Genomic DNA, 14,965 nt, shown 5'->3' with positions numbered 1-14,965 from the left:
GTATGATGACTGACTTTGATAGATCTAACTTTTCTTAGCAATGCAAGGACCTAAAACAATTTCAAAAGATTCATGATGGAAAATGGCATCTACATCCAGAGAAAGAAATATGAAGTCTGAATGCAGATTGAAGCATATTATCTACTCACTTTTTTGTTTTGTTTTGTTTTTTCTTTCCCATGGTTCCTCCCATGTTCTAATTCATCTATACAACAGGACTGATGTGAAAATATGTTTAATAAGTATGTATATGTAGAGCCTATATCAGATTGCATGCCATCTTGAGAAGGGAGGAGGGGAGGAAGGTGGAGCAAATTTAAAACTTGTGGAAGTTAATGTTGAAAATTAAAAATAAATTTATTTTTTTAAAAAATAAAAAACATTCTCAATAGCAGAGCCACTTTGTATGGACATACCTTTCATTGTCAAAAGGATGTAAGCAGTATCTCCTTTGATAAAATCTCTGCTTTGTAGCCATTTGCTTGTTATAAAGGCACTAGTTCCAAATCCTTGACCTCTGCTATATGATGTTCCATTAGGGAAAGTTGTCCTCACTCCTACTTTAGAAGGCTTGTCCCAAAAAAAGGTTTCATTATCACTATCTGAAAAAGCAATTCATATTTCTGGGTCATGTCCAGTAAGGTCAGGTTTTTGTGAGGTTACATAAACACAAATGATGGTACAATGATGGAAGCATAAAGTTATGAAGCAACTAAATGTTGCTTCTATCCTGTGATCCTTTCTCAGCCTGCTCAGTGGAGCTTGCTACCACATACTTGATGCTGGAGGAAAACATAGTTCTATAGGCTGAGTTGATGTTCACCATTGTGGTATAACTGGAGACTGATGCAGTGTAATTTGCCCAGGATCCTACAGAGAGCGCTATTTCCGTTGTGCCATATGTTCTGACCCCAATAGAACCTCTTTTAGTTACTTAGTACTACTCAAAATGTGTTGAGGAAATTACAAAGGAATCAATACTGACTTCATGGAAGAGAGTTCCATTCCCTTCTCTGTGGCTCTAAAGATATGTATAAATAGTATGTACAAATATGTACATATGTATGTACTAGCTTTGCAAATATTAATATACAAGTGTGTATGTGTAGGTATGTATGTATATACACACACATACATACACATATATGTATGTATACTTATAGCAACTTTTTTGTGTTGGCAAAGAATTGGAAATTGAAGGGATGCCCATCAATTGAGGAATGGCTGAACAAGTTATGGTACATGATTGTGATGGGATGCTATTGTGTTATAAGAAATAATGAGCTGGATGGTTTCAGATTTATATGAACTTATGCAAAACAACATGAGCAGAACAAGGAGCTCATTGTACATAGTAATATCAATATTGTACAATGATCAACTGTGAATGACAGCTACTTTCAGCAAGCCAAGATAATTCTGAAGGAGTTATGATGAAAAAAAGCTATCTGCCTCCAGAGAAGAAACTGATGGAGTCTGAGTACAGATTGAAGCATAATTTTTTTCACTTTTTCTATTTTTCTTGCTTTTTTGCAACATGTTTAATATGGAAATGTGTTTTGCATAATTTCACATGTATAATTGATATCAAATTTCTTGCCTTCTCAATGGGCGGAGTAGAGGAGAGAATGGAGAGAATTCAGAACTCAAAAATATTTTAAATAAATGTTAAAAATAATAATTTTTTAAATTTAAAAAAAGAACACAAAAAAGTTTGGCATCCAGGATTAAAAAATAATAAAAGTAGTTCTCTTCTATTCAAAAACTGAATTATGAAACTATCATATCAACCAGGGTAGTTGGTTCTCACCAAGAGTCAATAGAAAAGTTAAGTGACCAAGGAACAGGAATGAGACATAAATCAGAGGTTGAGAATGAATTGGGGGTAGTTATTACCCTTTGAATCAGCCTGTACTTCTCATGTGGCCACCCTTCTCATTCTAGATTTCTCTATGGGAATATTTATTCCCCTCATTCTTGGCACTCACCTCCCCACACAAGACAATACTCCCTCACAAATTCCCCTGCTTCAAAGACTCTGGGATTTTGTACTAAATCTATTAGTGATCTCTATTAACTGATCATCCCTTTTTCTGAAACTCCCTTCTCTTCTTTTCCCTCCCTCCCTCCCTTCCCATTGAAATTGCTATATTGTGTCAGCAATGAAAAAGAAAAACAAAACACAAACCAAGTGTCTTGAATGGATCTGTTGTCACACTCCTCTCATTGGACATGCGCCTACGAATATCAGGATGTTGATCCAATAGCATTATTGTGGCTTGTTGCCATGCACATGGCCACTGTAATTGTTCATCATTGGCTCCAGAGATCAGGGAGAAATATATCCCTACCTTAGTCTGATCTCTTACATCTAACTGAACCTGGAAGGCATAGCCTTCATTAGAATAAAATGGAGGGCTGTAGGTGACTCCCCTTGAGCTAAGGATCTGCGTGAAATTGCTTATCCTCCAGATGTGATGAGGGCACCAAGACTCTGAAAGGTTGATGTCATCGATGGAGATACCACCAGCTGATGTCCCAGTACCTCGAGTTGCTTCAAATATCACCCTGAATTTGTTGGTAGCTGCCAATGGTACATAATAGAGTTGCCAGCTCCCAGTGGGTACATCTGTAATAGAAGAGAACTGTTGGCTTTCTAAATCAGCCAATTACTGAATCATGTATTAACAAACAACAATAGTTCATAGCCTCCAAGACCAAACAAGTCAATAGTGTTCTATGTCATGGTTCCATCCACTCTCCAATTCAAATATTTTACTTCTCAATATTCATGCCAGATCACATGACCTGAAAAAAATGTTTAATCACATTTTTAGTAAGCTATGAAACTGCCTACACTTTTCTAGGTTTAAAGAGTTGAGCAAATAGACGTATTCAACTACAAAGTTACATATCCATCCTGTTCACAATAATGTAAAAACCAATATTAATAATAACTAGAATTTACATGGTGCTTTAAGGTTTGCAAAGCATTTTACAAATAGCTCATTTGATCCTCCCAACAGCACAAAATTTGCTACCCACTTCCCAGTGATAAGACACAGAATACTATCAATCATTAGAAAGATTGCTTCCGAAATCTTGCTCCCTAGAAACTCTCCCCAGTGTTTTGATATTTGGAGAATTTACCTGGCCTATTAGAACAGGAAATAGGGGAACAAGCATTTATTAAGCATCTACCATGTTCTCTGAGAGGTAGGTGCTATTATTTTTCCCATTTTCCGGATGAAGAAACTGAAGCAGACAGAGCTTAAATGATTAGCCCAGGGTCAAATAGGTAGCAAGAGTCTGAGACTAGATTTGAACTCAGGTCTTTGAAATAATACACTTTGTCTGATATTCACGTCAAAGATTGTTTTAAAGGCATGTATCAATAGGATCATAGAGTTACAGCCAGAAGGCAATTCACTCATTTTATAGATGAGAAAGTTAAGTCTCACAGGGGTTATGTGGCTTACCCTTACTAGCAGGTAGTACGTGGTAGTACCATAATTTGAACTCAGGTCCTTGGATCCCTAGTCCATCACACTTTCCACTTTACTATATTTATTTATCTCCTGTAACATCATCTTCAAAGTCTAGTCATAAAAGCAGAAAATTCCTGGATCTCTTTTTATAATCCCATCATGTCCTAAACATTTCATGAGTCTGTTTATATTTTGGATCTAAGAACTTTAAGATTCTATTAACTTGAAAATCCTACAGATATATGAGCTCCTTGGAAACAAATTTGGAAAACTTAGTACCAGTTTCCCAGTGCCAAGCATCTCTGTCTAATGTCTTGATATATTTACCTGACCTATTGGTACAGGGGAAAGAGGATCAAGCCATTATTAAGCACTTACTATTCGCTCTGGGAGGTAGATGTTAGTATTATCCCTATTTTACAGCTGAAAAGATTAAGGTACATGGAGGTTAAGAGACTTGGCCAGGGTCTGAACTCTTCTCTAGTTTCAGTGCTCCATCCACTGCTCCACCTCTCACACTATTTATGTATATAAAGCTATGTCAATATAGAATTGCAAACTTAAAATAAGGAAGGAGATGAGGGGCTTCTAAACCAACTCCTTTCTAAATCATTCATTCTAGCTACAACATCCCCAAAAGTGGTCATCCAATATCTACTTCAACATCTTCAGTGATAGGGTAACCGTTTGTACCTTCTTCCCAAAACAGTCGAATCTATTTTTATTTCCCCAATCATCAAAAACACATTTCTTTTGGCTCCTCATAAAACCAGTCCTTCCTTGTTAATGTACTATGGCCATCTTCCCATGGATACCAACACACCTTATGCCCTCTTGGGAGGGAAAAGCATTGTGCTATAAAGGAAGGAAGTTTCTGACATGTTGGGGAAAGAGAAGCAAAGAGCTACAGAAGGTCTCAGATCAAAGTCAAACTTAGTTTCCCCGAGAATGAAATCTCATACCTTTCACTTCATCCACTAGAGTAAGGAAGATTTTATGATGGGCTTTGAAATACTCCCTGACGTAGATCTTGAGTTTGTCGTCATTATTACCACTGCTGTAGTAATAAAATTGCAAGCACTGAAACCCTCTCCTGGGGTAAAATAGGCGACTTTCCAGGATTGCTTTCCCCCGCTTTTTCACAGAGCTGCTATTGAAGTGCATAAAGAAACAGGAACCTGGGAGAAGGTAGAGAAGAGACTTGAGACTTGAAGACCCTGGCTCCAAAAGGGAAATTTCACAGGTAGGTATACTTAATATTAACACATGAAGCTATCATAAACTCAGAATTTTTTTTTTCATGTCCTACAACCTAATCTACAGAGTCAGGACCTGAAAAATTAACTCATTGACTTTACGCTAACCAAGTATTTGTCAATTGACCATATAGGTATACAAAAAACCACATGTACAATAGTAAAACACTCTGCTTTCACATAGCTTCAGGCCTAATCACATTTGGCAAGAGGGGAAACTGAGGCATGGGACTATTAAAGGACCACACACTATTATGTCATTGCAAACCCTGTCACAGCAGCCAGGAAAAATGAGGCAGGTTCAGGGGTGAGCTGGTAAATATTTAACAATTGGATTTTGGGGAGGCGGGGAAGAAACTGTATGCATGACAGATTTCTAAGTTTAATTTGCATGATCATTTTTTCCATCATTTCTTTAAGTGTAGAAATTCAACCCCCCCCCAAAAAAATCAAGCCCTGATTTGGAATGTTTGTTGGTTTCTGAATCATGAATTTTCACGCTGAAAATTTGACTCCAGATTGGAGATCCTTTCAAATCTACACACATGCCCTCCCATTCCTCCCACAAGATGAAAAGAGGTGCTCTATGGAATGTGCCCCTAAGAAAACACCCATCAGGAATGGGAGAAAGGAAGAAGGAAGACCAAATGAGGAGACAGTTAACAGTTAAACAGTTAACAAGTGGTCTACAACTGCATATACTAGGGTTAATTCAAGTCAAGAATTTGAATATCCTCTCAGGAAATGGAAATGCCCTTCAGTTCTGAGGATTACAGATATAGTGATGGTAAAGAAAAGAAGGCCCTTTGATAGTCTGACCTGATTGGTGCTCTTCCTGAATTCTTGTGTCTTACCAGCCAATCATGATGATGACAATAATAATAGCTAACATTCATATCATGCTTTCCATTATCTGTGCACCGAGCTAAGAACTTTACAGCTGATTATCCCCATTTTACAAATGAAGGAACTGAAGCAAATAGAGATTAAGTGCCACATAGCTAGTAAGCCTCTGAGGTCAGACTTGAACTAAATTCTCCCTGACTCTAGGCCAAATGCTCTAACCATTGTGCCACCTGGCTGAGGTAACTATGTATTTGAAGGATTAAGAAAAGAGGGCACCAAAAACCTTAGAAATCTGGAGCTGTGAAAGGCACCTCACACACCATCTGGTCAGGGTCCTTCATTTTACATATGAGGAAAATGTGGCACAGTAGGATTGAGAGAATTCCCAAAGACAAATGGAGATTTTGAATGTAGGTCCTCTAATTTAGCTAGGCATCCCACAACACCATGCTGCCTCCCTTGAGCTCTACCTTCATTTGTCAGTGGAGAAATGTAGCAGATAGAGGGTGTGAGGCCTTTATGAATCATTGCTTCATGCTCAGGGAATTGTCTACCTCAGTTTTTCTAGTGAACCACTCAGTCTAGAGGGGTCCGAATTGCATGGATGATTTATCTTTTCTGAGCCTCGGTTTTTTTATTTATAAAAATCCCCATATTTATAAAACTGCAAAACTTGGGCTAGAGGTTCTCAAAGTTTATATTTGCTCTAATACGTCAGCACTGAAATTCTACCTACTCAACCTTCTGAGTGAAATTTGCCACAAGACCAAGGGGCTGGTCAGAGTGGGTTATTTGCTTAACTAGCTACTTAAGAGTTGCTTCATAAGTCTTTGCTCAACACCAGCTATGTTCAAAGTAAACACGAAGATATAATAAAATATAGTCCCTGCCTTCTGGGAGTTCACATTTTATGGAAAAAACCAATATATTTGTAGAAGGCAAAAAAGTTTTAAATTATATCTGATGTCAAGTAATAACAATTCCAAAGCAGAAGGGGAAGAAAAACAAAAACCTCAAATTCAGACTTGCTTCAGTCTGCCTCTCTATAACCTTCCTGTTTCTCCCACCCCCAGAACACAAGAGCAATTTGCACTTTCAGTTATCATATACTCCAACTATCCAATGATCATGTCCTAAGAAGTTTAAGAAAGGGAGCCCCAAAGGCCCTCTCTTTAGACTCCAGGCAGTTATGAAGAAGGGATTACTAAAAAGTTTATTACAGAAAGAGAATTGTCTCAGCAGTCAGAAAACATGAATTTAGATCCCACCTCTATTGCCCCTGAGTAAATCAGTTACCTCTCCTGCATCAATTTACTCAATTGTAAAATGAAGGTGTTGAACAAGAGGGCCTCTTCTAGCTCTGAACCTCTAGGCCCAGGATTCTGCCTTTCTTAGTGTCCTGACCTGACCATTCTAACTAGGGTAACTGCTCTAAGTTTTAGCATCCGATTTTGCATGCTTGTTACTAGAAACAGAGATGTCATGTGTGGGACTAGGAATGTGTTGTTTTAAAATGACGTTAGCCAAAACCAAACTGCAAAGAGAAACATGAAATAAATAAATGAGGTGTCATCTACCAAAGATTTTCCCCTTCTTTGATCACCCGAGAAGATCATATTTTTCAAAGAAGTTCTAAATCTGTAATCCTTGGGCACAACTAAGCTGGCAAAGGTAAATGATAAGAGGCCTGCTGAAGAAAGCAAGGAAAGGTATGTAAGAGTCGAGTCCTGGTTATTACCTCTGCACTTATCCAGATTTGATTGATCAGTGTTTGGCCCACCAGGCACCTGTGAAACTCTCTGCCAGTCACCATTATCTTCTGAACTTTGAATCATGCCACAAATATTTTCCAATTCAAAATCACATGAATCCAAAAAGGTTTTTGAAGAAACTACAGAGAGAAAAAATCACTGAATGATTCCCCCATCAAGAGGTAACCTATTTTTAATTCAATGAATAACTGAGTTGAGGAAGGAAGACCCTGTAGGGAAAATGGAGACCAGTAATCTTGGGCAGTAAGTTGAGCGCCCTGAAGAGCTCTGATTAATGCCAGCTCACAGAACCAAAATAGAAGGGAACCCAGCAGCTTGGTAAAGCTGCCCTAACTTGGAAATGTTATTAAGGGATGTGTTGAGTCAATGCCTACTTCTTTCTGTCTTCCTCAAATGACTGAACTGGCTGAGCCAGTCCAGCTTCTTCCATCTCTCCTCCTTAGGAATTCGTTCATTTCATTGTCCTCCAGGTACTGTCTGAAAACAGTTTTCCATATGTCAAATACACCTATTCCTGGCTCTGTAGCAGTCCTCCCAAAACCTGTCTGGTAGAGAAATCCTGATGCCAAACTGACATTTCCAAGGGCAAATGTAAATCCATACTTCACAATGGATCAGCTATCTTTCCAATCAGGAAGATCTATTTAGAAGAAGAACGCCATTGAGTCTTCCTTGTAGCCACATAGTGTTTGAAGGAGTCAGTGCAATCTAGTGGTTAGAGCTCTAGTTTGGAAATCAGGCCCTATTTCTGACATATAAAGTTTGTGTTAGTCAGTCAGTCAGTCAACTAGCACTTTTTGCTATATAGCACTTTTCTCCATGCCAGACACTGTGGTAGGCACTAGGGACACAAAGAAAAGAAAAAACCAAATGTTCCCTTAGCTCACATTTAATGAGAGTTACTCTGGGTAATTCTTTTTGCCTCTCAGTACCTCATGGCAGCACTGTAAGACTACAAATTGCAGAGGAGGAATTGAGCTACATTGGCAGGGAGAATTTTCTCACTAGGAGGGAGCCAATTGAAACTCATTCCAATAATCAGGGTCCAATAACAGCTCACAGTGCTGTGGGGACTTATAATTTACACAGCCTTCCTCACAATAAATCTAATTTATAGAGGAGGAAACTGAGGCAAGTAACTTGTCCGAAGTGACATGACTAATCAATGACAAAGCTGTGATTTGACTCCTAATTTTCTGACATCATGCCCACTGCCCCCAAAATCTGCCTCCCTAAAACACCAGGTTGCATCAGTGCCGATTTAATTCTAATTGTTCTTCCCTCATTTTTCATTATCACTAAACTTTTCCTAAGTGCAAGTCAAGCAGATTGAACCTTTTCCCCACAGAACAGGACAAAACAGCGATGGTTCCCTAGAGGCCTGAATACTTACAGCAGCTGTAGCGACGATTCACTCTTACAGAGTCATAATCACTGAAATCTATGCGTTGTCCAATCATATCTAAGAAGTCAGGGTTTCTTGTTACAATTGATGGTTCTGTTCCTCTTTGGAAGGTAGTTTTGGAGTAATGCATCACAGATATGTAGTCATAGGGAACATTCAGGGATTCTATTACCTTTTCACTAAAACGTATGAAATTTAACTCTGCATCTAAAACAAATATAATAAAATAAATTATACCAATCACATAAAATTAAAAGTATGAATAATATTAAATTTTAAAAGCTTGATGTTTATTAACCTTAGGTTATCTTATATCAAATATAAGGTAGCTATGAATAATGTTTTCTTTCCTGGTTCTTTTTTTGTGTCCGTGTCTGGTTTCATCAGTGTGAGGGGCTCCTAGTAGGGAATCTCCTCAAACTAGTGCAGATCAGCAACTTAATTCTAACTTTTGGCCTTAGGGAATTACTTGGGAACACTGAGAGTCTCAAGGACTAGCCATTAGTTATGGAGCTAGTATGGGTTAGAGACAGGTGCTGAACTTGGGTCTTTCTGACTCTCAGGCCTACACTCTATCCACTGTGCCATGTTGTATGGTACTAAATGGCATGACATTTCCACATGTGGTATGCATACACTTATAACTATTTCGTTACCAAAGTAGAAATATTCTTGGTGCTATTATAGGGCAAGAGCTGTCATCTGCTTTTCTTTGCTTCTCCAATGTCTGGCACATAGTAGATGCTTAATAAATGTTTTTTGACTGCCTGGAATATTCTGGGAGAGTAATGGGAGCTCTAAGGGGGTAGTGATAGTGATGCAAAAGAAAAAAAGGCCATTGATTAAACATTTTTTAAAAACTCAGGAGAGAATAAAGGAATTTCAGAAAGGGAAATTCAGACAGGAATGGTGGCATTGTTACTACCACATTAAATAGAACATATGTTTTTTAAAAAAATGCTTTACATGCCCCGTTCATGGTTTCATATTCAAACCTCTTTTTATATCCTTTGAATATTAAAATTATTGTGTTTGTTGATAACAGTCTAGTTCATTAAAAATAACAAAATAAGGCCAAGTTGATATAATAAAAATGGCAATTCTACCTAAATTCATTTACTTATTCAGTGCCACACCAATCAAACTACCAGAAAATTATTTTCTAGAGCTAGAAAAAATAATATCAAAATTCATCTAGAAGAACAAAAGGTCCAGAATGTCAAGGGAACTAATGAAAAGAAATGCTTGAGAAGGTGGCCTAACTCTACCAGATTTCAGATTGTACTATATGCCAGCAATCATCAAAACTACTTGGTACTGACTAAGAAATAGAGGGGTAGACCAGTGGAATAGGAATAGACACAGTAGTCAATGAATATAGCAATCTACTGTTTGATAAACCCAAGGATCCCAGCTTCTGGAATAAGAACTCACTGTTTGACAAAAATTGCTGGGAAAACTGGATAACAGTGTAGCGTAAACTAGGCATAGACCAATGCCTGACACCGTACACAACAATAAAATCCAAATCAAACATGATCTAGGTATTAAGATTGATACTATAAACAAATTATGGGAGGAAGGAATAGTGTATTTGTCATATTTATGGAGAAATTTTGACTGAACAAGAGATAGAGAACATTATGAAGTGCAAAATGAATAATTTTGATTACTTTAAATTGAAAAGGTTTTGCACAGACAAACCCAATGCAACCAAGATTAAGAGGGAAGCAGAAAACTGGGAAAGAATTTTTGCAATTAGTGTCTGTGATAAAAGCCCCATTTCTAAAATATATAGAGAACTGGGTCAAATTTACAAGAATACAAGTCATTCCCCAATTGAAAAATGGTCAAAAGATATGAACAGGCAGTTTTCAGAGGAAGAAATTAAATCTGTAGTCATATGAAAAAACTCTAAATTGCCATTGATTAGAGAGATGCAAATCAAAACAATTCTGGGGTATCACATCACACGTATCAGATTGGCTAACATGACAAAACAGGAAGATGATAAATGCTGGAGAAGATGTGGGAGAGTTGGAACACTAATTCATTATTGGTGGAGCTGTGAGCTGATCCAACCATTGCAGAGAGCAATTTGGAACTATGTCCAAAGGGCTACAAAAATGTGCATACCCTTTAACCCAGCAATATCACTCCTAGGACTGTATCCCCAAGAGATAAAAGTGGGAAAAGGTCCCATATATACAAAAATATTTATAGCAGCCCTCTTTGTGGTTGTCAAAAACTGGAAATCAAGGGGATGCCCATCAATTGGGGAATGGCTGAACAAGTTGTGGTACATGAATGTAATGGAATACTATTGCACTATAAGAAATGATGAACAGGAAGACTACAGAGAGGTCTGGAAAGACTTATATGAACTGATGCTGAGTGAAAGGATCAGAACCAGGAGAACTTTGTACACAACAACAACCAGTGTACGAGGAATTTTTCTGGTAGACTTAGTCCCTCATAACAATGCAAGGATCTAGAAAACTCCCAACAGACTCTTGAGGCAAAATGCTTTCCACATCCAGAGAAAGAACTGTGGAACTGGATCACAGAATGAAGCAGACCACTTTCTCTTGTGTTATGTTTTGTTTTGTATTGTTTTCGTGATTTCTTCCATTCATTTTAATTCTTCTATGCAGCATGACTAAGGTGAAAATGTATTTAATAAGAATGTATGTGTACAACCTGTGTAAGATTGCATGCCGTCTCGGGAAGAGAGTGGGGAGGGAGGGGAGAAAAAAGGGGAGGGAGGGGAAAAAATCTAAGATGTATGAAAGTGATTGAAAACAAATAAAATAATTTGTTAAAATAAAAATAAGCTATATGACATGGATACATTCTGAGACTAAAGAACTGCCATCTATATTGTGCTTTACAGTTATACTGCAATTCCAATATATTTCATTTGATCCTTAATGTTCCAGTGGCATAGATAGCATAATATATACATATATATATATATATAATTTTCATGAAAGAAGAAACTAAAGCTAAGTAAAGTTAAACAACTGTTGGAGATTGGAGGGCTAAAAGAAACCTCAATGCCCATGTAGCCCAACCCATTGAAGATCATTCAGCCAGTAAGAGGCAGAGCTGGAATTTAAACCTAAATATTTTGATTTCCAAACCAATGCTCTTTCCATTCTATCCCTACTACCCTCAAGTCATTCCTAGTTGTGAAGTTTTATGATTTTATTATACCCACATACTTTCTGCCATGCTTCCAAAATGGATAGAGTCCTGGCATTGGGACTAGAAAGAGTTAGGTTTAAGTCCTACCACTGACATGAGTAGATTATGTAATAATGAACAAGTCACTTAAATTCTCAGTGCTTCCAGGCAGCTCTTTAGGACAATAAGTTCTAGACTAGTTGATGATCTGCATCAGTAGATGGATTTCTCCCCAATGATAAAATCACAGCTCCTGCCCATCCCCACCAAAATAGGAGCTTAATATTGTATGCAAAGCCTAGGATTGTGGTGTCACGTACATATGTTGACTTTCACTGAATCTTAAACATCATCTTTTAGCTACTTATAGAAACTTGCATTGGTCAGTACCATAGGTGGTTGAATGACAGCAAAGTTACTTTAAACTAAAAGATGCTCAGGAATGAAGGTGAACCAGACCTTGAAGTGGTGATGCAGAGGTCCATCTGTTAGCTTCAATATCCATGGATATTGTAAAAGCTCAGTCCCCTCTTTCCCAGCTACCACACATCTGGTGAAAGGAAGCTCTGACAGAGAAGTACCAATAAGAGATGATAACAGAAGTGGAATTCTTGAAACATAATGGTAAAAGGTGGGAAGAAAACTATTGAAATGTGGAAGTAGAATTTATTGGAAGTCATATTGAAAAGATTATTGGCAGGTAAAAAAATGATGGGTACGAAGAGGTGATGATGGGATATGTTGCACAGAAAGGATAATGAAAGGAAAGTGCATCAGAAAGGAATGACAGAATCAGGAGAATTTTGAAATTTTGAAATAACACTTTCTGAAATATGATCTATACAGACATATTCAGTTCAATACTTCAATATGGTTTCATCACTTTAGTTTCTCCCTCTACCACCATAGATTTCAACCTCACAATTATCTGAGTAAATTGTCTTCATGAGTGGCTATAGTTGGAAAATTCATTTCCAAGGGGGCAACCCTCTGGTGACACTTCATAGGTAACCTACATTCATTACTAGGACCCTACCCAAGAATTGTCTACCTTGAGGTAAAGTCAAGATGGGAGAGAAGAGGGAGCATCTTATCCAAACTCTCCCAACATTCCCCTCCAAACAACTTTAAAATAAGACATTAAATCCAATCCTGGAGCAGCAAAACCAACAGAAGGTAAGGATGAGACATTTTCCCAATTTAGGACATCATAGGTCAGAAGGAGAGATCTGTGGCACTGGGTAGGGACTTGTTGGGAATACAGAATGCTGGCAACACCATCTGTTGACCTTGAAGGCAGCAGTAGTGATGTCAAAAGTAAGAACAATAGTGCCAGGAGCTCTCAACACCTGGAAAATGGTAAAGGGATTGAACACCTGGTAAGAAAGACATTACATGGGACCCACTTGTGGGCATGAGATACAGGACATGGTACCATTTACAATCTCTAAAGCCCATGACCTAATTCCAGGTCATAATTCCAAGGAAGAGAGGAGTACTTGTGGTTGCAAGGGAGCAGGGGCCCAAATTCCAGTGAGCAGTTCCAGGGCAGAAGATGAGCAAGAGTCTGGCTCCTGGTCACAATTTGGGACAGAGAAGAGCCTCTAATGCCTATTGTGATAAGGGAGCAGATGTCTTTCCTGGATAGGGGCTAGAACCCAGACCAGGACAGTAGTGATCACACCTCTCCTTGGATCACACCACCTCGGAAATACTTAAAACTTAAAACCAGAACTAGCTACGAAAACAGAAGTGGGGAAAAAAAGCCTGACAGCTCCACCCCAAAGGCAAGCAGATTACAACTCTAATATAAAGTTCAAAATCAAGTTAAGGCTGGAAAAATATGGAAACAGCAACAGTGAAAGAACTTAAAAATAATTTTCTACTATGGTGAAAGAGAAGGTCAAGACAGAAAATATGAAAAGACAAAAACATGAAAATATCTACCAGCAAAGTCTCAAAGAAAAATGTAGATTGGACAAAAACCAACAAGAATTTATAGAAGACTGAAAGATTTTACAAGAGCAAAAAAGTGGCTTCTAAAAGCAAAAAAAAACAGCAGAAGAAAATGGGAAAAAATGAGGAAAAATTAATAGCTTGATAAAAAAAATACTGAAGAAAATAGCCCTTTAAAAAAGATAATTGACTCAATGATGAAAGAGGCAAAAAAATGTCGCCAAAGAAATTAGCTTCTTAGAGAATGGAATTGGACAAATGGGGAAAGAGTTGGTTTTTTTTAAAGATGCACTGAAGAAAATAATTCCTTAAGAATTAGAATTGGAACCTAATGACTCTATGTGACATCAAGAAACAATAAAACCAGGTAAAAGAAATGGAAAAATATATTTAAAAAACAACTGACCTAAAAAAATGAACGAAGAGAGATAATTTAAGAATTACTGGATTACCTCAAACTCATGATCAAAAAGAGAGACTAGCCACCATATTTTAAGAAACTAAAGAGGAATACCTCTAGATCTAGAACTGTAGGGGGAAATAGAAATCAAAGGAAGCCATTGATAAGCTCCTGATAGGGATCCCCAAATGAAAACTCTCAGGAGCATTACAAGTAAATTCCAGAAACCTCAAATCAAGGAGAATGTACCACAAGCAGAAAGAAAAAAAACAGAACGATTCAAATACCACACGACCAGAGCCAGGATCACATAGCATTTAGAAACTACCACAATTAAGGAATGGAGGGTTTCAAATATGATTATTGGGAGACAAAGAAGCTGGGGTTACAACTAAGAACAAACTCCCTAAGGGAGGTGGAAAAATTGGGACTCTAATGAACTGTTGGAGGAACTGTGAACTAGTTCAGCCAATCTGGTGAATAATTTGGAACTACTCCCAAAGAGCTATATAATTGTGCATTCCTTTTGACACCATAATATTACTACTACATCTATATTCCAAAGAGATCAAAGAAGAAGGAAAAGGACCTATATGTATAAAAAAATGTTTCTAGAAGTTCTTTTTGTAATAGCAAAGAATTAGAAATTGAGAGAA

General features: G+C 37.7%; 1 protein-coding gene across 3 annotated transcripts in view; it reads right to left on the bottom strand.

Annotated features, from left to right (window-relative positions):
* Positions 1–14,965, bottom strand: part of LOC140501184 (meprin A subunit beta-like) — a 47,569-nt gene that overhangs the window by 14,250 nt on the left and 18,354 nt on the right. For all 3 annotated transcript variants that reach the window (XM_072604487.1, XM_072604488.1, XM_072604489.1), the window contains 5 exons: positions 8,756–8,974; positions 7,329–7,481; positions 4,451–4,666; positions 2,189–2,629; positions 417–602 (listed from right to left, as the gene is read on the bottom strand). In XM_072604487.1, the coding sequence (XP_072460588.1) occupies positions 417–602; positions 2,189–2,629; positions 4,451–4,666; positions 7,329–7,481; positions 8,756–8,974 (1,215 nt within the window). The remainder of the gene's footprint in view (positions 1–416; positions 603–2,188; positions 2,630–4,450; positions 4,667–7,328; positions 7,482–8,755; positions 8,975–14,965) is intronic.

This window comes from Notamacropus eugenii, chromosome 4 (assembly GCF_028372415.1).
Source record: "Notamacropus eugenii isolate mMacEug1 chromosome 4, mMacEug1.pri_v2, whole genome shotgun sequence".
NCBI classification, from domain to species: Eukaryota; Metazoa; Chordata; class Mammalia; order Diprotodontia; family Macropodidae; genus Notamacropus; species Notamacropus eugenii.
This window is presented reverse-complemented; position numbering and strand designations above follow the sequence as displayed.